Raw genomic sequence first — 27,139 nt, forward strand, 5'->3', positions numbered from 1 at the left:
CTCTACTCAGCAAACTGGATGCAGTTTATAACAGTGCCATCCGTTTTGTCACTAAAGCACCTTATACCACCCACCACTGCGACTTGTATGCTCTAGTCGGCTGGCCCTCGCTACATATTCGTCGCCAGACCCACTGGCTCCAGGTCATCTACAAGTCCATGCTAGGTAAAGCTCCGCCTTATCTCAGTTCACTGGTCACGATGGCAACACCCATCCGTAGCACGCGCTCCAGCAGGTGTATCTCACTGATCATCCCTAAAGCCAACACCTCATTTGGCCGCCTTTCGTTCCAGTTCTCTGCTGCCTGTGACTGGAACGAATTGCAAAAATCTCTGAATTTGGAGACTTTTATCTCCCTCACCAACTTCAAACATCTGCTATCTGAGCAGCTAACCGATCGCTGCAGCTGTACATAGTCTATCGGTAAACAGCCCACCCATTTTTACCTACCTCATCCCCATACTGTTTTTATTTATTTACTTTTCTGCTCTTTTGCACACCAATATCTCTACCTGTACATGGCCATCTGATCATTTATCACTCCAGTGTTAATCTGCAAAATTGTAATCATTCGCCTACCTCCTCATGCCTTTTGCACACAATGTATATAGACTCTCTTTTTTTTCTTTCTACTGTGTTATTGACTTGTTAATTTGTTTACTCCATGTGTAACTCTGTGTTGTCTGTTCACACTGCTATGCTTTATCTTGGCCAGGTCGCAGTTGCAAATGAGAACTTGTTCTCAACTAGCCTACCTGGTTAAATAAAGGTTAAATAAAAAAAATAAAAAATAAAAATAAAAATACTGTTCGTACATACCCCAACCAGAAGCCATGGATTACACGTAAAATTTGCACTGAGCTAAAGGGCCACTTTCAAGGTGTTGGACTCTAACCCGAAAGCTTACAAGAAATCCTGCTATGCCCTGCGACGAACCATCAAACAGGCAAAGCGTCAATACAGGGCTAAGATTGAATCATACTACAACTTGAATCATACTACTAATCATACTACATACTCCTATTACAGATTCCAAAGGGAAGCACAGCCGCGAGCTGCCCAGTGACATGAGCCTACCAGATGAGCAAAATCACTTCTATGCTCGCTTCGAGGCAAGCAACACTGAGGTATGCATGAGAGCATCAGCTGTTCCAGACGACTGTGTGATCACCCCCCTAGCCAACGTGAGTAAGAACTTTAGACACAAGGCTGCGGGGCCAGACGAATTACCAGGACGTGTGCTCCGGGCATGTGCTGACCAACTGGCAGGTGTCTTCACTAACATTTTCAACATGACCCTGATTGAGCCTGTAATAGCAACATGTTTCAAGCAGACCACCATGGTCCCTGTGCCCAATAACAGAAAGGCAACGTGCCTAAATGACTCACTCACATCCGTAGCCATGAAGTGCTTTGAAAGGCTGGTCATGGCTCGCATCAACACCATTATCCCAGAAACCCTAGATCCACTCCAATTTGCATACCGCCCAAACAGATCCACAGATGATGCAATCTCTATTGCACTCCACACTGCCCTTTCCCACCTGGACAAAAGGAACACTTACGCGAGAATGCTATTCATTGGCTACAGCTCAGCGTTCAACACCATAGTAACCTCAAAGCTCATCACTAAGCAAAGGATCCTGGGACTAAACACCTCCCTCTGCAACTGGATCCTGGACTTCCTGACGGGCTGCCCCAAGGTGGTGAGGGTAGGTAGCAACACATCTGCCACGCTTTTCATCAACCTTGGAGCCCCCCTGGTGTGCGTGCTCAGTCCCCTCATGTACTCGCTGTTCACCCACGACTGCATGGCCAGGCACGACTCCAACACCATCATTAAGTTTGCTGATGACACAACAGTGCCTGATCACCGACAACGACGAGACAGCCTATAGGGAGGAGGTCAGAGACCTGGTCGGGTGGTGCCAGAATAACAACCTATCCCTCAACGTAACCAAGACTAAGGAGGTGATTGTGGACTACAGGAAAAGGAGGACCGAGTACACACCTATTCTCATCGACAGGGCTGTAGAGGAGCAGGTTGAGAGCTTCAAGTTCCTTGGTGTCCACATCACCAACAAACTAGTATGGTCCAAACACACCAAGACAGTCGTGAAGAGGGCACGAGAAAGCCGATTCCCCCTCAGGAAACTAAAAAGATTTGGCATGGGTCCTGAGATCCTCAAAAGGTTCTACAGCTGCACCATTGAGAGCATCATGACTGGTTGCATCACCGTCTGGTATGGCAACTGCTCGGCAACTGTGCGTACGGCTCAGTACTTCACTGGGGCTAAGCTGCCTGCCATCCAGGACCTCTACACCAGGCGCTATCAGAGGAAGGCCCTAAAAATGGTCAAATTGCCACCCCAGTCACAGACTGTTCTCTCTACTACCACATGACAAGCGGTGCCGGAGTGCCAAGTCTAGGACAAAAAGTCTTCAACAGTTTTTACCCCCAAGCCAAAAGACTCCTTATTAACAGGTAATCAAATGACTACCCGGACTATTTGCATTGTGCCCCCCCCCGCCAACCCCCTCTTTTACGCTGCTGCTACTCTCTGTTTATCATATATGGACAGTCGCTTTAACCATACATTCATGTGCATATGTACATACTACCTCAATTGGCCCGACCAACCAGTGGTCCCGCACATTGACTAACCGGGACATCTGCATTGTGTCCCGCCACCCACCAACCCCTCTTAACTCTACTGCTACTGTCTGTTCTTCATATATGCATAGTCACTTTAACCATATCTACATGTACATACTACCTCAATCAGCCTGACTAACCGGTGTCTGTATGTAGCCTCGCTACTGTTATAGCCTCACTTACTGTATATAGCCTCGCTACTGTTTTTCACTGTCTTTTTACTGTTGCTTTTATTTCTTTACTTACCCATTGTTCACCTAATACCGTTTTTGCACTATTGGTTGGAACCTGTAAGTAAGTATTTCACTGTAAGAACTACACCTGTTGTATTCGGCGCACGTGACAAATAAAACCAAGGCAAAGTTGAATTGCAATCATAAACCCAGATTTTAGTCTGTAGCCTATGCCTATTGAAATGACAAGACAATCTCGCAAATGGGCCATTTATAACGGTTTGTAGTCTTAACATCTGACATAATAACGACATAATTGCCAGTTTTTTAAAGTGTTTTTTGCGCAGAGACTTTGAAATCCTCTGTCCAACTTTCATCACTCAAACTCTCCTGTCTGATATATTTATAGTTATGCACATGCGCAAAAGGGATTTATTTACAATTATAGACGGGGTGGTTCGAGCCCTGAATGCTGATTGAGTGACAGCCGTGGTATATCAGACCGTATACCACGGGTATGACAAAACATTTATTTTCACTGCTCTAATTACATTGGTAACCAGTTTATAATCGCAATAAGGCACCTTGGGTGTTTGTGGTATATGGCCAATATACAACTGCTCAGGGCTGTATCCAGGCACTCCGCGATTTGCTTAAGAACAGCCCTTAGCCGTCGTATATTGGCCATATACCACACCCTCGTGCCATATTGCTTAAGTATGCCACGGGTATGACAAAAAAAGTTTTACTGTTCTAATTACGTTGGTAACCAGTTTACTGTATAATAGCAATAAGGAACCTCTGGGGTTTGTGGTATATGGCCAATACACGGCTAAGGCTCTATCCAGGCATTCTTGCAATATATTCAAATTCCTTTATTACGTCACGTCATAGCTCGCATTTATTATTTTGATGAAAACCAGATGCAGCTTCTAATGTCATTACAAGGTAAGTCGATATTTCTTCTTAATTGGCCCGATAACGTTATGGAAAAAGGGTTTACTACATAAATGTGTCAACTCCTCTCGTTGCAGAAAAAATGTTGGCTACTTTTCAGGCCTTCTGTACGGGTTTTGAGTGGTCACTGGGTTAGACATTTTAGTTAGACCTGGAAACCCTGTTTATGACATGTCAATATTGTAGACAATCAGACAGATCATCAGGGAAGGAACATGATTTCATCTGTCGAGTATGATGGTTGGTCAGGGCTGGCTGACTGAGTGGACCGTGCCTCACCTGTTTGACGCGGTCGGGATTGACAGTGGTCTGTGGTTGCAGTATGCTGACTGGCTCTGTTTTCTGGGCGCTCTGAGGCATCTCACGAACTTTCTCCGCGATGAAGCTGTGGACGCTATTCAGCGCCTCGACTGTACCCTGTATCAGACATACACGCTCTGTAGTTCCTGTGTGGAGAGAACAGAAAACATATACATCTCGGTGTATCAATACTACTTTCTTTGGGATCGCAGTCTTATGAGAACATAGATTCTTGTGCCTTGGGGTCAGCGTCTGCTATCGCTGTAGTATATCACTTGCAAGAGACTTCCTTGTTCAATTTAAGGAACAGGATTTCTTGGATAAAATATGTTTTTATCAAGTACCTGTTTTACTAAAACTAGTACTTAGTGTTGCAAAGCAACCTCATTTATAACTTAATACCTACTTATGCAGTGACACTTTGCAGAAAAAAATGGATGCTCAAGGTTTGATATCACAGTTTCTTTATGCAGTGGTGCTAATTGCTAACCTATCCCATAATATTCCACCCCCCAAGTAGGCACTCAAAAATAGAGCAGCTAAAAGAGTACGATTCCTCCTAAATTATGTAACTCTTCCAGGGCCCTGGAATGCAAGGCCTTTCCTTTCCCCACTGCCCCGTCCATAGTCTCCACACACCCTTCCCTCTTGCAAGTTTCTTTCTACACCCCCGTTGTCGGGCCTACCGGAATTCCGTTGCCATGGTTAAGGAGCTGCTCTGTGGAAACAGGTGATGTAACAGCATGTCCTTTCTACAGCCTGCTTCTCTTCCTTTGACTCCTTCTCTTTCTCTCCCTCTCTTACTCCCCTCGTCTGCCTTGCTTTATTTCTCTCCTTCCTTCGCACAGATTCACATTCAAGGCAAACATAAATACGTTTTACCTAATTTCTACCAGCATGTCACATGTGGAACCAGAGGGGGAAAAAAACTCGAGACCACCTTTACTCCACACACAGAGACGCATAAAAAGCCCTACATTTGGCAAATCTGACCATAATTATATCCTCCTGATTCCTGCTTACAACCTAAAACTAAAGCAGGAAGTACCAGTGACTCATACATATCCCAACCAGGAGCCATGGATTACAGGCAACATCCGCACCGAGCTAAAGGCTAGCGCTGTCGCTTTCAAGGAGCTGGATCCGGACGCTTACAATAAATCCCGCTCTGCCTTCAGATGAACCATCAAACAGGCAAAGCGTCAATACAGGACTAAGATTGAATCCTACTACACCGGCTCTGATGCTCGTCGGATGTGGCAGGGCTTGAAAACTATTACGGATTACAAAGGGAAACCCAGCCACGAGCTGCCCAGTGGCGTGCTCCTACCAGACGAGCTAAATGCCTTTTATGCTCGCTTCGAGGCAAGCAAAACTGAAGCATGCATGAGAGCACCAGCTGTTCTGGATGACTGCGCAATCACGCTCTTCCGTAGCCAATGTGAGCAAGATCTTTAAACAGGCCAACATTCACAAAGCCGCAGGGCCAAACGGATTACCAGGATGTGTACTCAAAGCATGTGCGGACCAACTGGCAAGTGTCTTCAAACATTTTCAACCTCTCCCTGACCGAGTCTGTAATACACCCACGTTTCAAACAGACCACCATAGTCCCTGTGCCCAAGAAAGCAAAGTTAACCTGCCGATTACCGCCCTGTAGCAATCACGTTGGTAGCCATGAAGTGCTTTGAAAGGCTGGTCATGGCTCACATTAACACCATCAAAGCTCATCACTCAGCTAAGGACCCTGGGACTTAACAACTCCCTCTGCAACTGGATCCTGAACTTCCTGACAGGCCACCCCCAGGTGGTAAGAGTAGGCAACAACACATCTGACACGCTGATCCTCAACACTGGGGCCCCTCAGGGGTGCGTGCTTAGTCCCCTCTTGTACTCCCTGTTCACACATGACTGCGTGGCCAAGCATGAATCCAACACCATCATAAAGTTTTCTGACGACACAACAGTCTGACAACGATGATATAGCCTATAGGGAGGAGGTCACAGTCCTGGCAGTGTGGTGCCAGGACAACAACTTCTCCCTCAATGTGAGCAAGCAAGGCAGTAATGTAGCAGGTTGAGAGTTTCAAGCTCCTTGGTGTCCATAATACCAACGAACTATCACGGTCCAAACACACCAAGACAGTTGTGCCCTCTTCACGACACCTTTTCCCCCTCAGGAGACTGAAAAGATTTGGCATGGGTCCCCAGATCCTTAAAAGGTTCTACAGCTCCACTATCGAGAGCATCCTGACCGGTTGCATCACCGCCTGGTATGGCAACTGCTCAGCATCTGAACATAAAGCACAATATAGGGTAGTGCATATGCCCCATCACTGAGGATTAAGGTTCCTGCCATCCAGGACCTATATATTTAACATTTTTATTTAACCTTTATTTAACCTTTATTTTAACCTTTATTTAACCAGGAAGGGCTCATTGAGATTTGAAATCTCTTTTTCAACAGCTTTCTGGCCAAGATAGGCAGCACCAAGTTATTACACAATTACAGACAGACAACATGAAAAACTACAAGTAATCTAGTAAAATAATTCACAAGAGGATAACAATCATAAAACAGCAAATTAAAAACATTGACAGTTCAGGGAATCTGCCTCAAAATCCTTCATCAATGATTTAAAAACACCAATCGGTTCTTCCAGTTGAAAAGTATTTTGTAAGGCGCTCCAAGCCGATGGCGCAGAGTACATAAAAGCCATTTTACCAAATTCAGTTAAAGTCCTGCGAACAAAGACAGTACCCACAACATTTCTGAACAATATAAAAATGCCTTTTTTTTGTTAGTTGTTGAGTATGCAATTTAAAAGAGAGGCCATCATCAATTCAAATTCTAAGATATTTATATGAGGTTACAGTCTCAATCTCATTGCCCTGACAGGTAGTAATAGGTGAAAGGTTCAGAGGTCTATTTCTTGCTTTAGAAAACACCATTAGTTTAGTTTTGTCAATATTGAGGATAAGCTTCAATTGACACAAGGTATGTTGAACAGTATAAAAAGCAGTTTGCATGTTCTGGAAAGCTTTTGTGAGAGATGAGGCACAACAATAAATAACAGTATCATCAACATAGAAGTGAAGTTGCGCATTTTGCACATTTGTCTAAATGATTTATATAAATAGTGAATAAGAGGGGACCAAGTACAAAGCCCTGGGACACACCATTACAGACAGACAATTTAACAGACATGAGTCCATCAAATTGAGGGCACTGAGTTCTATCAGAGATAGTTAGCAAACAATGCAACTGAATGCTCTGAAAGACCTAGGCTCGACAATCTCTGACTCAGTATAGCATGATCAACTGTATCAAAAGCCTTGGAGAAGTCAAGGACTTCAGTGATATCATTTAAAACCTTAATGGCTGCTGTAATTGTCTTATGCTTCTTCCTGAAGTCCGATTGGTACGTTGATAAAATAGAGTTAGTATATAAAAAGGTTTCAAATATTTTCGCCAGGGGTGACAGCTTTTAGATTGGCCTATAATTATTTAAAAGAGTTGGATCTCCCCCTTTTATTAAAAGTGGTAGGACAAATGCTGATTTCCAGATCTTTGGAATTTCATTACATCCCAGGGTTAGATTTAACAGATATGTAAGTGGTTCAGCAATGAAATCAGCTGCCAGTTTTAAAAAGCAGGGATCAAGAAGATCAGGACCTGCAGGCTTTCTCTGATCTAAGGATTTCAGGGCTTTATGCACTGAGGGCTTTATGCACTGAGAATGGCAAAAAGCTAGAAGTTGGACCAGCTCTCACTGGTTCATCCACACAGGGTTGTACAGAGACAGAGGATACTGAATCAAACAGCCTACCAGATGATACAAAGTGCTCATTGAAACAATTCAGCATTTCAGTTGTCATATTCAACCACAGAGTCCTTTAATACACATGACAGTAATTCATTAACATTAGCAGACTTAATAGCCTTCCAAAACTTTCTAGGGTCATTCTTGTTATCAGTGGTAAAAGACATAAAATATTCAGACCTGGCCTTCCTGAGAAGAAAAGAACACTTGTTTCATAGCTGCCTAAAAAGAAGTCAATCAGCATCAGAACATGATTTCCTTGCTTTAGCCCAAGCTAGATTACGTTTGTGAATAATACAAGACAGCTCAGAAGAAAACTCTGGATTATCCCACCCTTTAACTCTGAACCTGTGGAATGGGACATGTTTTTTACTATTTGGATTAAAAAGAACATCCTGACAGAATTTCCAGGCAGTTTCCACATCAGGAATAAGCTCAATCTTGCTCCAGTCAAAATAAAACAAATCATGAAAGAAAGCCTGCTCATTAAAACTCTTTAAATGTCTTACGAATAAAGCGTGGGTTTGTTTTAGGAACCTTCGTATTTCTAACAGCAACAACAGCACAATAGTCACTTAAATCATTACAGAAAACACCAACCGCAGAATATATATGTGGAACATTTGTCAATACCAAATCAATCAGGGTAGATTTCTCTGAACATTTGAGATGTGGGTGAGTTAATCAACTGGGTATGGTAAGATTCATAGAATTACAATACATTTTATAATCATCAGAGACCGACTTTAACCAACACCAGTTGAGATCACCAATCAAGATAATTTCACTGTAAAGAAGTTTAGACATAAGGTGCATCAGAGAAGAAAATACATCACAGAGAGCAGAGGGGGGTCTATAACAGCCAATCACAGTTATAGAGAGGCTCTTTGAAACCTCAAGATTCAAAGCAAGAAATTACAACTGTTTACAAATAGTTTCAGACTTTGCCACACTTACAAGGAATTTAGTCTTTACATATATAGCCCCCCCCACCTTTCTTAACTTGATCAGTGTGATACACATTGTAACCATTTATACAAATATCCTTTACAAGTAAAGACTTTTTGAGCCAGGTTTCAGAAAACACAATTACATCAGAATCAGTTGATTAAGCCCAAATCCTTACCCCATCAATTTTTGACAACAAGCTGCGTACATTTAAATGAAAAATACCAAAACCAGATCTAGATTTAAAATCAGAGGGAGTTTGGAGACATTGCATATCAGGGCCAGGTTTAGGATGCACGTTACCTGATATCAACAAAATTAGAATAACTAGGCACCTCTGTTTAATAACCTTCCACAGCCTCTCTTTTTTAATAGACCTACTGCAAGCGAATTCTACAAGTGAGTTTCCAGACAATACAAAACAGTCATTTAAAACCATTAGACTTTGGTAGTGACACAAGTTCGTACTGTTCGCATCATGCCACAAATGCATCCTTGGACGAGTGGACCGAGTGAAAAAGAGCAAATTCCCGCAGACAAAATGTCTAATGGACGGGAGAGCACATTGTCAGATGTACTCACCCAGCGACAATGTATGTTTTCTCCAGAGTTCAGTAAAGTCAGTACACAAAGCAATACCATGAAAATTGTAATTTTCTCTGAGATATGTCAAAAATAGAGGCCAAGGAAAGGTAAGGGGAGAGAGGGACTGTGTGTATGTATGAGTATGTATGTGAGTGTGTGAGTAGATTGGGTGTGGGGGTTGATTGAGAGAACGGGTTGGGGATTGTTGAGCTGCCTCTGATAGCCAGGCGGAGAGTGAAAAGGAGCAGCTTGGACGAGACACTCCGCAGAGGGAAAGCTGAAGATAGAACCCAGGCCAACCATAGAGAGAGTTACTTTGGTAAACTTCAAGTAAATAAGTGCAAATAGCTAAAAAATAATAATATCAGAGTTGAGGGAGACCCGCGATCTTTGCACTAGCAAAACAAAATAGTTTGCACTACACAACAAGGAAATTGTAGATTTGCTCCACCATAAATGAATAGGTTATTAGTAGGTTAAAAACTACTAGTCACAGACAAATGACTTGACATGCTGCCATCTTGGATTGACCTATATATTGTCCCTAGAATTTCTAAGCAAACAGCTGGAGGCAGGGCTTTCTCCTATAGAGCTCAATTTTTATGGAATGGTCTGCCTATCCATGTGAGAGACGCAGACTCGGTCTTGACCTTTAAGTCTTTATTGAAGACTCATCTCTGCAGTAGGTCCTATGATTGAGTGTAGTCTGGCCCAGGGGTTTGAAGGTGAACAGAAAGGCACTGGAGTGACCCTTGCTGTCTCTGCCTGGCCGGTTCCCCTCTCTCCACTGGGATTCTCTGCCTCTATCTAATCCTATTACGGGGGCTGAGTCACTGGCTTACTGGTCCTCTTCCATGCCGTCCCTAGGAGGGGTGCGTCACTTGAGTGGGTTGAGACACTGACGTGATCTTCCTGTCTGGCTTGGCGCCCCCCTCGGGTTTGTGCATTCGGGGAGATCTTCGTGGGCTGTACTCAGCCTTGTCTCAGGATAGTAAGTTGGTGGTTTGAAGATATCCCCCTAGTGGTGTGGGGGCTGTGCTTTGGCAAAGTGGGTGGGGTTATATCCTGCCTGGTTGGCCCTGTCCGGGGGTATCGTCGGACAGGGCCACAGTGTCTCCCAACCCCTCCTGTCTCAGCTTCCAGTATTTATGCTGCAATAGTTTATGTGTTGGGGGGCTAGGGTCAGTCTGTTATATCTGGAGTATTTCTCCTGTCATATCCGGTGTCCTGTGTGAATTTAATAATGCTCTCTCTAACTCTCTCTTTCTTTTCTCTCTTCTCTTGGAGGACCTGAGCCCTAGGACCATGCATCAGGACTACCTGGCCTGATGACTACATGCTGTCCCCAGTCAACCTGGTCGTGCTGCTGCTCCAGTTTCAACTATTCTGCATGCGGCTATGGACCCTGACCTGTTCACCGACGTGCAACCTTGTTCCGGACCTGCTGTTTTTGACTCTCTCTCTCTACCACACCTGTTGTCTCTAACTCTGAATGATCGGCTATGAAAAGCCAACTGACATTTACTCCTGAGGTGCTGACCTGTTGAACCCTCCACTGTGATTATTATTATTTGACCCTGCTGGTCATCTATGAATGTTTGAATATCTTGGCCATGTACTGTTATAATCTCCACCTGGCACAGCCAGAAGAGGACTGGCCACCCCTCAGAGCCTGGTTCCTCTCGAGGTTTCTTCCCAGGTTCCTGCCTTTCTAGGGAGTTTTTCCTAGCCACCGTGCTTCTACATCTGCATTGCTTGCTGTTTGGGTTTTTAGGCTGGTTTTCTGTACAGCACTTTGTGACATCGGCTGATGTAAAAAGGGCTTTATACATACATTTGATTGATTGAATGATTGATAGATAGATATACTAGGTGGTTTCAGAGGAAGGCCCCAAAAATTGCCAAAGACATCAGTCACCCTAGTCATAGACTGTTCTCTCTGCTACCACACGGCAAGCAGTACCGGAGTGCCAAGTCTAGGTCCAAAAGGTTCCTTATCAGCTTTTACACCCAAGCCATAAGAATGCTGAACCATTCATCAAATGGCCACCCGGACCACTTACTTTGTTTTTACACTGCTGCTACTTGCTGTTTATTATCTATGCATAGTCACTCTTCAAATTACCTTGACTAAACTGTACCCCCACACATTGACTCTGGCGCCTCTGGGCTGAGGGGCACTGGCAGATCCTGGCTGACTGGCGGCACTGGCAGATCCTGGCTGACTGGCAGCACTGGCAGATCCTGGCTGACTGGCGGCACTGGCGGCTCCTGGCTGACTGGCGGCTCCTTGCAGACTGGTGGCACTGGTGGCTCCTTGCAGACTGGTGGCACTGGCTGCTCCTTGCAGACTGGCAGCACTGGCGGCGCTGGGCAGACTGGCGGCGCTGGGCAGACGGGTGGCTCAGGCGGCACTGGGCAGACGGGTAGCTCAGATGGCGCTGGGCAGACGGGTAGCTCAGATGGCGCTGGGCAGACTGGCGGTGCTGGGCAGATGGGTGGCTCAGGCGGCGCTGGGCAGACAGGTAGCTCAGATGGCGCTGGGCAGACGGGAAGCTCCGGCAACGCTGGAGAGGAAGGCTCTGGCAGTGCTGGACTGAGTAGCTCTGGCGCCTCTGGAATGATTGGCTCTAGCGCCTCTGGACTGAGGGGCGGGAGCTCTGGCAGCGCCGAACAGGCGGGAGACTCCGGCAGCACTGGAGAGGAGGAAGGCTCTAGCAGCGCTGGACAGGCGGGAGACTCCGGCAGCGCTGGAGAGGAGGAAGGCTCCGGCAGCGCTGGACAGGCGGGAGCACCTGTAGGGATGAGATGAAGAGACAGCCTGGTGCGGGGGGCTGCCACCGGAGGGCTGGTGCGTGGAGGTGGTACCGGATAGACCGGACCGTGCAGGCGCACTGGAGCTCTTGAGCACCGAGCCTGCCCAACCTTACCCGGTTGAATGCTCCCGGTCGCCCTGCCAGTGCGGCGAGGTGGAATAGCCCGCACTGGGCTATTCAGGTGAACCGGGGACACCGTGGGCAAGGCTGGTGCCATGTAAGCCGGGCCAAGGAGACGCACTGGGGACCAGATGCGTAGAGCCGGCTTCATGGCACTTGGCTCGATGCTCACGGCCGATACGCGGAGCTGGTATGTACCGATGTACCGCACCGGGCTATGCACCCGCACTGGGGACACCGTGCGCTCCATCGCATAACACGGTGCCTGCCCGGTCTCTCTCGCCCCCCGGTAAGCACAGGAAGTTGGCGCAGGTCTCCTACCTGGCTTCGCCACACTTCCTGTGTGCCCCCCCCAATAAATTTTTGGGGCTGACTCTCAGGCTTCCATCCACGCCGCCGTACTGCCTCCTCATACCAGCGCCTCTCTGCCTTCGCCGCCTCCAGCTCTTCTTTGGGGCGGCGATATTCTCCAGGCTGTGCCCAGGGTCCTTTTCCATCCAATTCGTCCTCCCATGTCCATTCCTCCTCGCGCTGCTCCTGCTGCCGCTTCTCCTGCTGCACCTTGGGGCGGCGACACTCCCCTGGTTTTGCCCAGGGTCCTCTCCCGTCGAGGATTTCTTCCCAAGTCCAGAAGTCTTTATTTCGCTGCTCCTGCTGCTGCCTGTTACCACGCCACTTGGTCCTGTTGTGGTGGGTGATTCTGTAACGGTTTTCTTGAGTTGAAGGAGAGGCGGACCAAAACGCAGCGTGGTTATTATTCATGGTTCTTTAATAAAGAAACTATACATGAATAGACTAACAAAACAATAAACGTGAGAAAACCTAAACAGCCTATCTGGTGAAAACAAACACAGAGACAGGAACAATCACCCACAAACACACAGTGAAACCCAGGCTACCTACATTATTCATCTCATACGCATAAGTATATACTGTACTCTATATCATCGACTGCATCCTTATGTAATACATGTATCACTAGCCACTTTAACTATGCCACTTTGTTTACATACTCATCTCATATGTATATACTGTACTCGATACCATCTACTGTATCTTGCCTATGCTGCTCTGTACCATCACTCATTCATATATCCTTATGTACATATTCTTTATCCCCTTACACTGTGTGTAAGACAGTAGTTTTGGAATTGTTAGTTAGATTACTTGTTGGTTATTACTGCATTGTCGGAACTAGAAGCACAAGCATTTCGCTACACTCGCATTAACATCTGCTAACCATGTGTATGTGACAAATAAAATTTGATTTGATTTGATTTGATGATTCTCAATCAGAGACAACTAATGACACCTGCCTCTGATTGAGAACCATACTAGGCTGAAACATAGAAATACCCAAATCATAGAAAAACAAACATAGACTGCCCATCCCAACTCGCCCTGACCATACTAAATAATGACAAAACAAAGGAAATAAAGGTCAGAACGTGACAACACCCACGTCATTCATTCAATCTCACACCACCAGCTTTACAATAAGTACTACATTGTGTTATATCTATCAAAATACAAATAAATTAATTGACTGTTGAAATGACTTGCTGGTTAACAGAAATCTGATCAAATACAACAATCCAATAAGTGAAAAATGTATTCAATACTAGTGACAATACCTTTTATCTGGGGGGGTCTCTGTTAGCGACGAGAGTCATCCTAACCTTCTAACTCAGGGGAGTTTTCTCCTATCAGGAAGACCTGCTGGTTGAAACTGGCCTGTTACTTTTGCAGGTGGACACAACTCCACTCTAGTCAGTCCGGGCCATTTGTGTTCCTTTCCTTTTAACATGAGTTCATCTCCCCTTACAGAATTGGGTGACACACATCTGCCCTTAGAAGAACTTGTCAACATTCAGGAAATGTTCGTCTAAGTTATCAAAACACACAGCCCACACAGTCTGGTGACGGGACAGGATCTCACTCAAACTCGATCCAACTCTGGCTGGTTGCTACTGTTCCCATTTTAGAGCCCGAAGTAAAGACATTCAACCATATTGTCATTCAGTAGTTATGCTGTGTGGCATGGACAGAGTATAGTCCCTATGGGGCTACTACTGTAGGTTGCATCATGGGTTTACGTATACTTGTGCCTGTCCCTCAAAGTGCTGTCATACATTGACTGAGACTGGTTAAGAACCGCAATGGTTTCTTTCCAAGTCATTTGGGTGGGATTGAGGTTCTCTGGGAGCTTGGTTTACTTGACAGCGTTATTAGGAGCAGTTATAATATAGGTTCTGATATGTGTGTAATAAAACTTTGAGTAACAGTATGTTTAATCTTAGAGGGAGGTCTGGCACACAGGGCAGCAGTTCCAAAGGCAGAATGATTTAGGACCTTGAATCTGGAGTCCAGTGGCTTCAGTAAAAGCCTGCCATTTTTTAACTGCAGAGGGCTATAAAGCAGTAACAACTATCTGTGTTTCACTCTGAATACTAAAAGGCTGTCTTCAAAGCATTTCAATGAGGTTACTTAACTATGTAACATGCTTTTTGATCAAACTACCTCACTCAAAATGGACTGACATGGTGTTGTTTTTCTGGGTGAGGTCAGTCCTTCTGTTTTTCGGCTAATCGAAAACATCCGCACCATATTCCTATGACATAACTATTTTATCTGTTAGTGAAGCACATTGTGTAACTTTATATGCTAGCTGAACTGACGGCTAGCTGCACAAAGCAGGGAGCCTGGATTGTTGGTTCTTTGCTCCCTTACCAAGAACTCTCAGCTTAATTTGCAGCTGCTGTGAAATTTGTGTGTGTGTGTGTGTGTTTGTGTGTGTGTGTGTGTGTGTGTGTGTGTGTGCGTGTGTGTGTGTGTACATTTGTGCGTATATACATTAATGCGTGCACGTGTGTACAGTATGAGTGAACAGTATGTTGTTCAAATACTGGGGTATGTGTAATTCTGTCAGTTATGGTTGAAGTAAGGATGCGATTGAATGACAAAAAGAGGGCAGGGGCTATTCGTTACTAGGCAAACATGCAAACAAAACTCTGTAGAGATGGCACAATGCCATCTAATCTGGATAAAACTTCCAAACTATTAAGAACAAGTGCTATGAAAAACCAGGCTCAGGAGGGAGAGAGGGGAAGAGGAAAATTGGCGTAGTGAGAGAGCAGTTTGAGTACAGCTGGGACTCGGTCACTTCCAAGGAGAGAGAGATTGAAACAGGCTATTTCTGGGACTGCCCCCCTTTCCCCTCCCCTCACAAACAATCATGCATCATTCACACCCTTCACTATCTCCAGTCATCTATGTCAGGCCACCACAGCAGGGCCCAGTAGGACAGTTCCCATTCCCATCAAGGCCTTCCCCCATTCATGGTTTCATGTCTTACAGTGCATTTGGAAAGTATTCAGACCCCATGACTTTTTGAAAATGTTCTTATGTTACATCCTTATTCTAAAATTGATTACCCCCACCCCGCATCAATCTACACACAATATCCCATAATGACAAAGCAAAAACATATTATTATTTTATTTTTTGTAAATGTATATATAAAAAAAAATAACTGATCACATTTACATAAGTATTCAGACCCCTTACTCAGTACTTTGTTGAAGCACCTTTGGCAGTGATTACAGTCTTCTTGGGTATGAAGCTACAAGCTTAGCACACATGTATTTCGGGAGTTTCTCCCATTCTTCTCTGGAGATCCTCTCAAGCTCTGCCAGGTTAGATGGAGGGCGTTGCTGCACAGCTATTTTCAGGTCTCTCCAATGATGTTCGATCGGGTTCAAGTCCAGGCTCTGGCTGGGCCATTCAAGGACATTCAGAATCCACTCCTGGTTGTCTTGGCTGTATGCTTAGGGTCGGTGTCCTATTGGAAGGTGAACCTTCGCTCAAGTCTGAGGTCCTGAGCGCTCTGGAGCAGGCTTTCATTAATGATCTCTCTGTACCGTCCCTCAATCCTGACATTTTTTGGCACCCTTCCCCAGATCTGTGCCTCGACACCATGCCTGTCCCGGAGCTCTACAGACAATTCCTTCGACCTCATGGCTTGGTTTTTGCTCTGACATGCACTGTAAGGGTGCAGCTGTAGGACCTTATATAGACAAGTGTGTGTGCCTTTCCAAATCATGTCCAATCAATTGAATTGACTGCAGGTGGACTCTCAAGGATGTTCAATGCGAACATTATGCACCTGAGATCAATTTAGAGTCTCATAGCAAAGGGTCTGAATACTTATGTAAATAAGGTATTTCTGTTTTTATTTTTAATAAATTTGCAAAGATTTCTAAAAACCTGTTTTTTGCTTTGTCATTATAGGGTATTGTGTGTAGACTGATGAGGGAAAACAAATTAAATACATTTTAGAATAAGAATAAGTGTTACAGATTAAGGGGTGATCTGTGCATATTGGTATGAACATGACATGTCAACATAGGCCTCTCATAGCTCAACACAGAATGGAGATAGACCAACTGTCAAGTCTCTTCACTGACATTTTCAAACTCTCCCTGACGGAGTCTGTAATACCTACATATTTCAAGCAGACCACTACAGTCCCTGTGCCCAAGGAAGCGAAGGTAACCTGCCTAAATGATTACCACCCCGTAGCACTCACGCCAGTAGCCATGAAGTGCTTTGAAAGGCTGGTCATGGCTCACATCAATAGCATCCTCCCAGACACCCTAGACCCACTCCAATTCACATACCCCCCAACAGATCCACCGATGACGCAATCTCAATTGCACTCCACACTGCCCTTTCCCACCTGGACAAAAGGAACACCTACGTGAGAATGCTGTTCATTGAACGCTGAGCTGTAGTCAACACCATATTGCCCACGAAGCTCATCACTAAGCTAAGGATCCTGGGATTAAACACCTCCCAATGCAAGTGGATCCTGGACTTCCTGACGGGCCGTCCCCAGGTGGTAAGAGTAGGCAACAACACATCAAATACATGTCTGCCACGCTGATCCTCAACACAGGCCCCTCAGGGTTGTGTCCCCTCCTGTACTCCCTGTTCACCCACGACTGCGTGGCCAAACCTGACTCCAACACCATCATTAAGTTTGCTGACGACACAACAGTGCTAGGCCTGATCACCGACAACGATGAGACGGCCTATAGGGAGGAGGTCAGAGAACTGTCAGTGTGGTGCCAGGACAACAACCTCTCCCTCAATAGGAAAAAGACAAAGGAGCTGATCGTAGACTATAGGAAAAGGCGGGCCAAACTGGCCCCCATTAACATCGACGGGGCTGTAGTGGAGTGGGTCGAGAGTATCAAGTTCCTTGGTGTCCACATCACCAACAAACTATCATGGTCCAAACATACCAAGACAGTCATGAAGAGGGCACGACAAAACCTTTTCCCCCACAGGAGACTGAAAAGATTCGGTACCGGTACCCCCTCTGTATATAGCCGAGTTATTCTTATTCTTATTGTGTTACTTTTTATTATTATTTTTTACTTTAGTCTATTTGGTAAATATTTTCTTAACTCTTCTTGAACTGTACTGTTGGTTAAGAGCTTGTAAGTAAGTACAATCAATCCTTATCCCAGTCTGCTGTTCCCACATGCTTCAAGAGGGCCACCATTGTTCCTGTTCCTAAGGTAACTGAGCTAAACAACTACCGCCCCGTAGCACTCACTTCCGTCATCATGAAGTGCTTTGAGAGACTAGTCAAGGACCATATCACCTCCACCCTACCTGACACTCTAGACCCACTCCAATTTGCTTACTGCCCCAATAGGTCCACAGACGACGCAATCGCAACCACACTGCACACTGCCCTAACCCATCTGGACAAGAGGAATATCTATGTGAGAATGCTGTTCATCGACTACCGCTTTAACACCATAGTACCCTCCAAACTCATCATCAAGCTCGAGACCCTGGGTCTCGACCCCGCCCTGTGCAACTGGGTACTGGAATTCCTGATGGGCCGCCCCCAGGTGGTGAGGGTAGGTAACAACATCGCCACCCCGCTGATCCTCAACACTGGGGCCCCACAAGGGTGCGTTCTGAGCCCTCTCCTGTACTCCCTGTTCACCCACGACTGCATGGCCATGCACGCCTCCAACTCAATCATCAACTTTGCGGACAACACTACAGTGGTAGGCTTGATTACCAACAACGACGAGACGGCCTACAAGGAGGAGGTGAGGGCCCTCGGAGTGTGGTGTCAGGAAAATAACCTCACACTCAACGTCAACAAAACAAAGGAGATGATTGTGGACTTCAGGAAACAGCAGAGGGAGCACCCCCCTATCCACATCGACGGGACAGTAGTGGAGAAGGTAGTAAGTTTTAAGTTCCTCGGCGTACACATCACAGACAAACTGAATTGGTCCACCCAGACAGCGTTGTGAAGAAGGCGCAGCAGCCTCAGGAGGCTGAAGAAATTCGGCTTGTCACCAAAAGCACTCACAAACTTCTACAGATGCACAATCGAGAGCATCCTGTCGGGCTGTATCACCGCCTGGTATGGCAACTGCTCTGCCCACAACCGTAAGGCTCTCCAGAGGGTAGTGATGTCTGCACAACGCATCACCGGGGGCAAACTACCTGCCCTCCAGGACACCTACACCACCCGATGTCACAGGAAGGCCATCAAGATCATCAAGGACAACAACCACCCGAGCCACTGCCTGTTCACCCCGCTATCATCCAGAAGGCGAGGTCAGTACAGGTGCATCAAAGCAGGGACCGAGAGACTGAAAAACAGCTTCTATCTCAAGGCCATCAGACTGTTAAACAGCCACCACTAACATTGAGTGGATGCTGCCAACATACTGACTACAGCTCACTTTAATAATGGAAATTTAATGGAATTTAATGGAAACTATGCCACTTTGTTTACATACCCTACATTACTCATCTCATATGTATATACTGTACTCGATACCATCTACTGCATCTTGCCTATGCCGTTCACTCATTCATATATCTTTATGTACATATTCTTTATCCCTTTACACTTGTGTGTATAAGGTAGTAGCTGTGGAATTGTTAGGTTAGATTATTCGTTGGTTATTACTGCATTGTCGGAACTAGAAGCACAAGCATTTTGCTACACTCGCATTAACATCTGCTAACCATGTGTATGTGACAAATAAAATTTGATTTGAAGTAAGGTCTGATTTGATTTGAAAAGTCATTGCTATGGTATAGCCTACCTGTTTGTCATTAAAAACAAGTTTGATAAAATATTGCAGCAGAATTTACAACATGTTTGCACTAAGTTCAGTAGGGAATAAATCACGAAAGGTAGAACGAAAATGAAAGGTTACAGACTTGCGGTGAGGAACAAGGTAGTCAAAATAAAATGTAATTGATTAGCTTTGTTTCTTGTCTTTGAATTCCTCAGTAAAAAAATAACGGCTGCAAACTTTGAACAGGTGCAAAAGCCTCGTATATTTGGTCATATAAGTGTACATTGAATACACGCAGACTTTCTGGAAGACTTCCGGCCCATTGTGTGAGCTGGTGTAGTAGTTTCATTTTACTTTGGGGACCCTAGCAGTACCCAATGACTTCGCTGCCAGCACCCTCTCCCTGAACTCCTCACAACACGATGAGGATGGGGAGGAGCAGAGCAGGTGGTGCTCTATCGACACATTCACCACCCAGCGAGAGGAAGAGGATACAAAAGCACAACTGCATCAAAGTGTGTTTTCAATGTAGACAAACAAAGTAGTAGTGTTGCATGGTATACCACTTATTTTTTTCTTCACTTTCGGTACTTCTGTCAAATGTGTCTCACGTCATCTACTGGTTGAGAGAGGATCAAGTCTGTCTATCAGCACAGCTAATGTCCTCTTATAGCACGAGAGCACAGTGCCTGTTGCACTTACTCATTACTAGCTCTAGCCTGTCCTGAAGAACCACTACTCTCACTGCGAGTCTGGGCTGCATCACCACTTATGCTGCACAGAAGTTATTTAACACACTTGAATAATGCAACATGGCGTGTTGCAATTTTGAAACTAGTAACGCGCGTGCCCCGCCCAGCTGAGGATCTGTCTTTCAGCCATCTATTTCCTGTGTTTGAGGGGCGCTAAATCCGCTTGTTACTTAAATCTCGCTGGATTGATTGCTTTCATTTTTTTTCTTCCTGCGACTCATTTCACACCTTTGCTTTGTGTCTGTCAATGTTCTCTCCATGAACGTTACGACCGCTGAAATGTAATAATGTCAACGCTTCATCAGAGACTCACCGTCTCGACACATAACAAGAAAGAGAAGAAAAAAAACTTTATTTTGATGGGTGTTCATTTTTTGTGTACTTGAAAAAAAGTAATAATCTAACAGTTGAAATGTTTATAAATTAGATGAGCTGAAATGAAAGCAACTTTCGAAAATGAGCTCTCGGATTACAGTGATATTATGTATGATCTCGCAAACATTGTAAAGTATGTTTGTGTGACTGCAGTTAGGGTAGACTGAGAAAGTGTTTGGTGGTTGCAGCCTTGTTCCTCCCTTTGCGTTAATGTATTCATATATGCAACAACAAAAAACTGGATTATAAAAATTCCAACATTTTGGAGTATCTTAATTCATTGTTCAAATGTGCATGTATTAGAATTGTTTTTAAAACCTTTTAACAATTTCGATGACCGTTGCTATTGAATCATTTCTGTTCACAATGAAAGCTTACAGCAGAAGCTAACATCAATTGACTACCCTAGTACCTTGTTTGTAATCATATGCAAACCAAAATGCTGATGATTGTCACCCAAAAACTTTATTCATTCACTTTATCTCCCCTGCCTCACATCTCTCCCAAGATCATATTTGCTCAAGCCTAGAACTTAAGTGTGTATATGACGTCATGGGTCTTAAAGAGACAGCACGCACTTTTACAAAATAATAGATTGGAAGGTAAACATTGTTTTTCATCTGTAGCCCCATGAATTCAGCCAAAACAAGCTCAATAACTCATTGCATGCACACACTCCTATTGAATATGTATTCACCTGTATAGTAAATAGGCCTAGGCTACATCTTGATTCAGCCAGTTTATCAATAGACTTGAGATTGACCATTCAAATCATTTGCATGCTTGTATAATTGTTTTCTTAATGCATCCATTCAAACATCTACCATTTCAAATGTAATAATATTGAACTCAAAAGAACTGTCTGGATCGAGTGCCATTCTGTGACTGGCTAATATGCCTTCTTTTTTCCCTTGGTATCGTTTTGCTATAGTTTTGGTATCGAGCATTGTGATGCTGACCCTGGTATCGATATCAAAGTCAAAATTCTGATATCGTGACAACACTACAAAGGAGTGCTGCTACATTGTATGCAAAAGTAAGCCATTACTATAGTTCATTTTCAGCGTGTCATGGTGATGATCGATGAATCCAGTTTTTCAGATAGTGCAGTAGTGGAAACAGGAGATACCCTAAAAAGGAAATATTATTGTACTTCTATTCATTGCCAAGGTTCTATAATTATTGGTAACACTTTATATATGGATAGTCAATGTGTAGATGCTTTACACACTATCAGTAACATTTCATTTAACTATCTACTAACACTAACCTTAACCTAACCCTAAACTTAACCCTAACCCTAGCCCTTATTCTAAACCTAACCGTAGCAAGCAGTTGCTTATCAACAGATAGTTTGTTGAGAGTATGACAATCTGTAGAGCATCTACAGATGGACTATCCAAATAAAGTGTGACCTAATATTTTGCCAAGGTTTAGTCCAAGTGCAGTATATCACAACTTCCGCGTGTCAGAACATAGCCCATATTTGAGCCATATTGCCATTTTTGTTCAATCAGTTAGAGAGGTGAGCCAGCAACTGGAGCGTTGCCAGTTCTAATCCAGTGTCCGACAAGGAAAAATCTGTCTGAAAGTGACCTGGCAACTGGAAGGTTGCTGGTATCAATTCCTAGATGCCATTACCTGCTGTTGTGCCCTTGAGCAAGGCACATAACCCCCCACAACAACAGGTGCCCAGAGTGGCAGCCCCCTGCACCTCTCCAAAAACCTGTATGTGTGTCTTTCGGATGGGTTGGGTTAAAAGCGGAAGTCAAATTTGTGTGCAATTGGCTAATAAAGTCATCTTAATCTTAATCAACAGCGAGCCGCCCGACACCTGTTATTTTCCAAAAGGTTGAAGCTTCCTCAGCCATGAAGGACAAACGCATACACTTTACTGCGGCTCTCACATTTTCTGCTCCGAAGACAAGATGTTTCAGCACCAACCAGAGAGTGCAGTGACCTCCATCAGTGTGGGGTCATTGGGAAAACATGAGCATCTTTTTCCATGTTGACATGTTTTTAAGAACAAGGCCCTTATGGGCGACTACTGCTTCCAGTGTACCTTACATGTCCTCGACATTGGATAATGTGCTCTCTCCATCTTGGAGTAAAATGGCAGCCAGGCAGCTAAGCGGGGAATTGATTAAATGCAGTCTTTGCATTGTAGCAGAATGAAGAATGATAGTACTTCTGGGGACTACAGACTTTTCACAGAAATTGGATCAGATCCCTGCTAAGAGCACAGCCAAATTGAAAGAGCAATTGCTTGTATCTATAAATGCTATTCCTGAGTCAGAAGCAGCTGTAGCATCTAAATAGGTCTTTTGTCTGGGTAAAAATACTGTGCATTTGGAAGGCTGGATCAAACTCATTGGGCTCCCCAGTTGGAATACAAATTCCAGCGTAACCAACAAATAACATCTTGTACTGAACTTGAATTGAGAGAGTCAGATGATTTTGGGGGCTCTTACTTGGGTGTACGCCTTTATATTTGGATAATTTGATCAGGGACAAAGTGGGATCCAATTACCTGGGTAGAAGTCTTTGGATTTGGACAGCTTGATGGTGGCGCCCGTCTCTTTCTGCAGCTGTACGATGGTCTGGCCGCCCTTGCCAATTATGGAGCCGGCCGCATAGCTGGGGATCAGCACCTTCAGGAAGTACTCACCCTCCTCTGGAAGGACATAGAGAGAGAGAGAGAGAGAGAGAGAGACGAACAGACAGGAGAGGGTCAGAGCTAGTAAAGAAGCTGTAGTCTACAAACATATACACCATACTGCAAGTAACCCAGCCACCTCAGCTGATACATGCCTCTGGCGCCATTCACTCTGGCTCCATTCAATCATTCTCAATAGGAACATGTAAGTGTCAGATCAGATGCAAACAGTTGAATAGGTAGCTAGCCACATATATTCTTGTCAGACTGACACTTTGGTAGGAAGGTATCTAGAGGTATTTTTCATTTCGGAGTGTGATTCTTTTGTAGCCTCTAGTTCCATATTTCATCAGAGTTTGGTGACACGTTCTGTGTTCTGTCCCAGATTTCCTGTGGAGTAAATGCTGACCTCCTTTCCAGTTTGCAGAGGTCTAATTTTAACTGTTTTCAAGGAGTTTTAGTATCCTTTATCAGAATCTTCTGACAAAATATCTAATTCATGGTTCAAACCAAGCCAAGACCTACAATGTAAACTTTTGAATTTTTTTTATCTCAAACCCGAGAGACAAAGGGGAGCATAAACATCATCGGAATGGTGAAAATTATAGGATGTATTAACATTACTCAGAATATTACTCACACAGGACTATGTCGAAACATATAAATCATATGCTTGCGGTGCATGAAATCCAACCCATTGTGATCCAGAGTAATAACTGTTAGAGATGCTAGCATAAGGAAACAAAATCCCTGCCAAAAAGACAGACTCAATCCCCCCCCGTTTAAAAGGGGGTTCAGTGGCTTACAACACTGTCTTGTATCAGTCAGTGATTGATATCATGTCAGCTCAAAGAATTCACCGATCAAACCTTCTGTTCTTCATCCTTTTAATCAAGAATGTTCCACTCCACATACTGGCTAATCAAGAAGATTTAATCATCACCCAGGTGAGCAGTGTGTGTCACTCCAAACAAATCCAGATTGGGTAGCAATTGGGTAGAGCAATCAACCCAATGTTGGGATTGGACTGTGAATACCAACCCAAGATGGTGGATTGGTCAAAGTACAGGTCTGCTTAAGGGGTGGCTGTCCCATAGATACCAATGCAATAGCAGCTGGGTCTGGTCAGCTTAGTTCATTAACTGTAGATTAACCAAAAAGAAATTGCAACTGGGATGTCTCACTTCCTCTTCCGTCTCTGTACCAACCAACACCTGGTTGTGCTATTCCAGACATAAGTAATCAACATGAGAGACAGACATGCGATCAATATATGAACCTGTGAGAAAAATTACTACTCAATGTCACCCCAGAAATCAATTAGATAATAATAGCCTAAATAATTCTTCAAACATCTGTGCTGGTATGACCCAAAAAGTATCTAGTATGGTTTTCAGATATCAACTACTAGTTTTAACATTCCTTTTCAATGAATGACTTTAATTTGGGACTTCTTCAATGCTTCATCAGCAAGGGTGACGTCACTCTGGCAAGAACGTACATTCAAAGAACTGTTTATATCAGTATACAAATGTTTTTTTTAATACAGACCAGTACAAAAAAAGATAATGACGATATCAAACCATAGTTGTTCGTTTTAATGGTGATTTTGGTTGACAACGCCAAGATGCGTGTTTGCCTGTGTCGTCGTTGTATAGCTTCATGCAGGGGGATGGATTTGCAGGCTCGTCCAGGGAAGACGGATGGATGGAGGTCTGCACACATCGATGTCACTGTTCTAAGACTGACCTTCTGTTTGCCTCTTAAATGGGCTCATTAGATCCTGATCACAATGAATGTGGCACTGTGACATCTAGGGATTTCAGTCACTCTACGTGTCACCTCTCTACTGATTCTTTTAACATGCCCCTCATGTTCCATTTGGATTTTGATAGGTCTCTCAATAAAGTCATGACACGTTGATATCTAAAATCCAAAGTCAATTCTGTTAACTCAGACTAAAGGACCTTCCTTACTGGTCACACATTAGACTACTAGAACCAACATTTATATGAAAATACACACCATCTTCACATGTCTAGTCCGTCAACACATTTATATTGAAAATCACACCGATGAATGATAGAGCCTTTCTGAAAACATCCATTAGTCCTCTATCAATCGGAGAGAAACCATTATGACAATCTGACACAAACCATACTCCTTTAGCCAAGGCACTTTTTCTGCTTGGATTTCTGCTTTCTACTCCATTAATCTTCCCCTTTCAGAGAAAAAAAGTTTTCCCTTCCAGGAAAAAAATAATAATAGATGACCTTGATGAAAAAGTAAAAACCATGGCTTAGACATTGACATTGTCTTCATGGAAGTACAGACTTTTCTACTGTCAGTCAGAGGACACATGTCATTACAACTCTCCACACAGGATAAACTGAACAATAGGAATGGAAATGTCCTCTATTAGACCTGTGTTGGCAGGGGTGTACATGTTCCCGTTTCTGTGTGTCTTAAAACCAGGGTGAACCCAGCAGGGGAGAGCATGCCATTGAGATTCACTCCATTGCCCTCACAGGCAGCATTTGCAGTCATTAGTCAATAATTCATTTCGTCCTAGCGTCTGAACAAATCACACTAACAGGTTTCAATGGCGTCATGTAGTAGAGTAAACATGGCAATCTGTTGCTGCAATCCGTCAGGGGAATGGGAGCAGTATGGGGCAGGTTGGGAAGCTAAGCAAGTCGGGGCTGTTGAGTTCAAACCCCATGCATCCAATACTGGAGGGATGGCTTGAAGGAGAGACACGGACACTCAGCCAAACGTGTTTAGTGAAGTCACTCAAGGGGGGTGGGTCAGGAGGAAATGCCTTGTGACCACCCCCCACTCGCTCCAAATACCCACTCTGCATGTCAATGGACCAACCTGGCGCTGACAGGCAGCAAGAACGATGGATCAAAATGGGCAATAATGAGCAGAATATATTTTACGTAGTCAAGTATTAAGAGTTGAGTGTGATAAATGAATTCAACAAGTCATGACAAAAACAGTTTGGCTCTTACCCATTCTGAGATCTGCTGGTAAAATCCTCTGTCAGATCGCCATCAATACCGGGGTACAATCTTGTAAGGGTACCTTAACGTTAGGCTAGTCATAGGTGCAATGGTGGCGTTGAGGAATGCGGCCAGTCAACCTTTTTCACAGAGGTCTAATACATCAGTGGGTGCAAAAAAAAGATTTCACCGCAACATCCAAGCCATGCCTGCAGCTGGCCAGAGCCTCAATTGTATGAGAAAATGCTAATGCAGGCTCTCAGTATTTTCAGTGAAAGACGCCACGCATTGTTCAAGCCTGCACCGGTTTGAAGGGGGGGGTCTTCCCTGCCGCATCACCCTTTTCACTGCTCTCATCCATATTCATCGAGTGGCCTGTCCGTCTGCAGCAGCGTGGCGATTGACACCTGCCCTGGCCAATCGGAAGTCTCCTCCCTAGCACGTCATTCCCCAACCACCCCCCACAATGCCTGTCCCCGAAAAAAAAAATATTTTCTTCCACACTCCGCCTCTTTTGACGCAGCACTATAAAGCATAGCGACCCATTCACTTTCTTTTTCCATGAAAAATTACAAACTGGTTTGTGCGTTTCATTGGAGAGAACGTGGGGTGACCTTGAGCGATGGCTGAAAAGGTGTGTGGTTGCGGTGAGTGGAGGAGGAGAGGACTGATCTGATAGTGTGTGCCGTACACCCCATCTCATCCACCCCTCTTCCCTCAAACGGCCATGTTTGAGTGGGAGGGGGCCCTCATCAACCACTGCAAATGGCAGTGCCGCAGAATGGTGGAGGGGGGAAGGGGTGGGGGGCAACGAAGCCAATCACTACGTCTATAAATCTTGTAGA

At 44.5% G+C, this 27,139-nt stretch overlaps 1 protein-coding gene across 1 annotated transcript in view; it reads right to left on the reverse strand.

Annotated features, from left to right (window-relative positions):
- The window catches only part of nova1 (NOVA alternative splicing regulator 1), a 38,016-nt gene extending 11,231 nt beyond the window's left edge, over nt 1-26,785 (reverse strand). The window contains exons 1-3 of the mRNA XM_024432081.2: nt 26,304-26,785; nt 23,164-23,307; nt 4,066-4,232 (exon numbers count right to left, since the gene is read on the reverse strand). Coding sequence (XP_024287849.1) covers nt 4,066-4,232; nt 23,164-23,307; nt 26,304-26,307 — 315 coding nt within the window. The 5' untranslated portion in view covers nt 26,308-26,785. The remainder of the gene's footprint in view (nt 1-4,065; nt 4,233-23,163; nt 23,308-26,303) is intronic.
- Between the last annotated feature and the right edge of the window lie 354 nt (nt 26,786-27,139).

This window comes from Oncorhynchus tshawytscha, linkage group LG09 (genome assembly GCF_018296145.1).
Source record: "Oncorhynchus tshawytscha isolate Ot180627B linkage group LG09, Otsh_v2.0, whole genome shotgun sequence".
In the NCBI taxonomy this organism is placed as follows: Eukaryota; Metazoa; Chordata; class Actinopteri; order Salmoniformes; family Salmonidae; genus Oncorhynchus; species Oncorhynchus tshawytscha.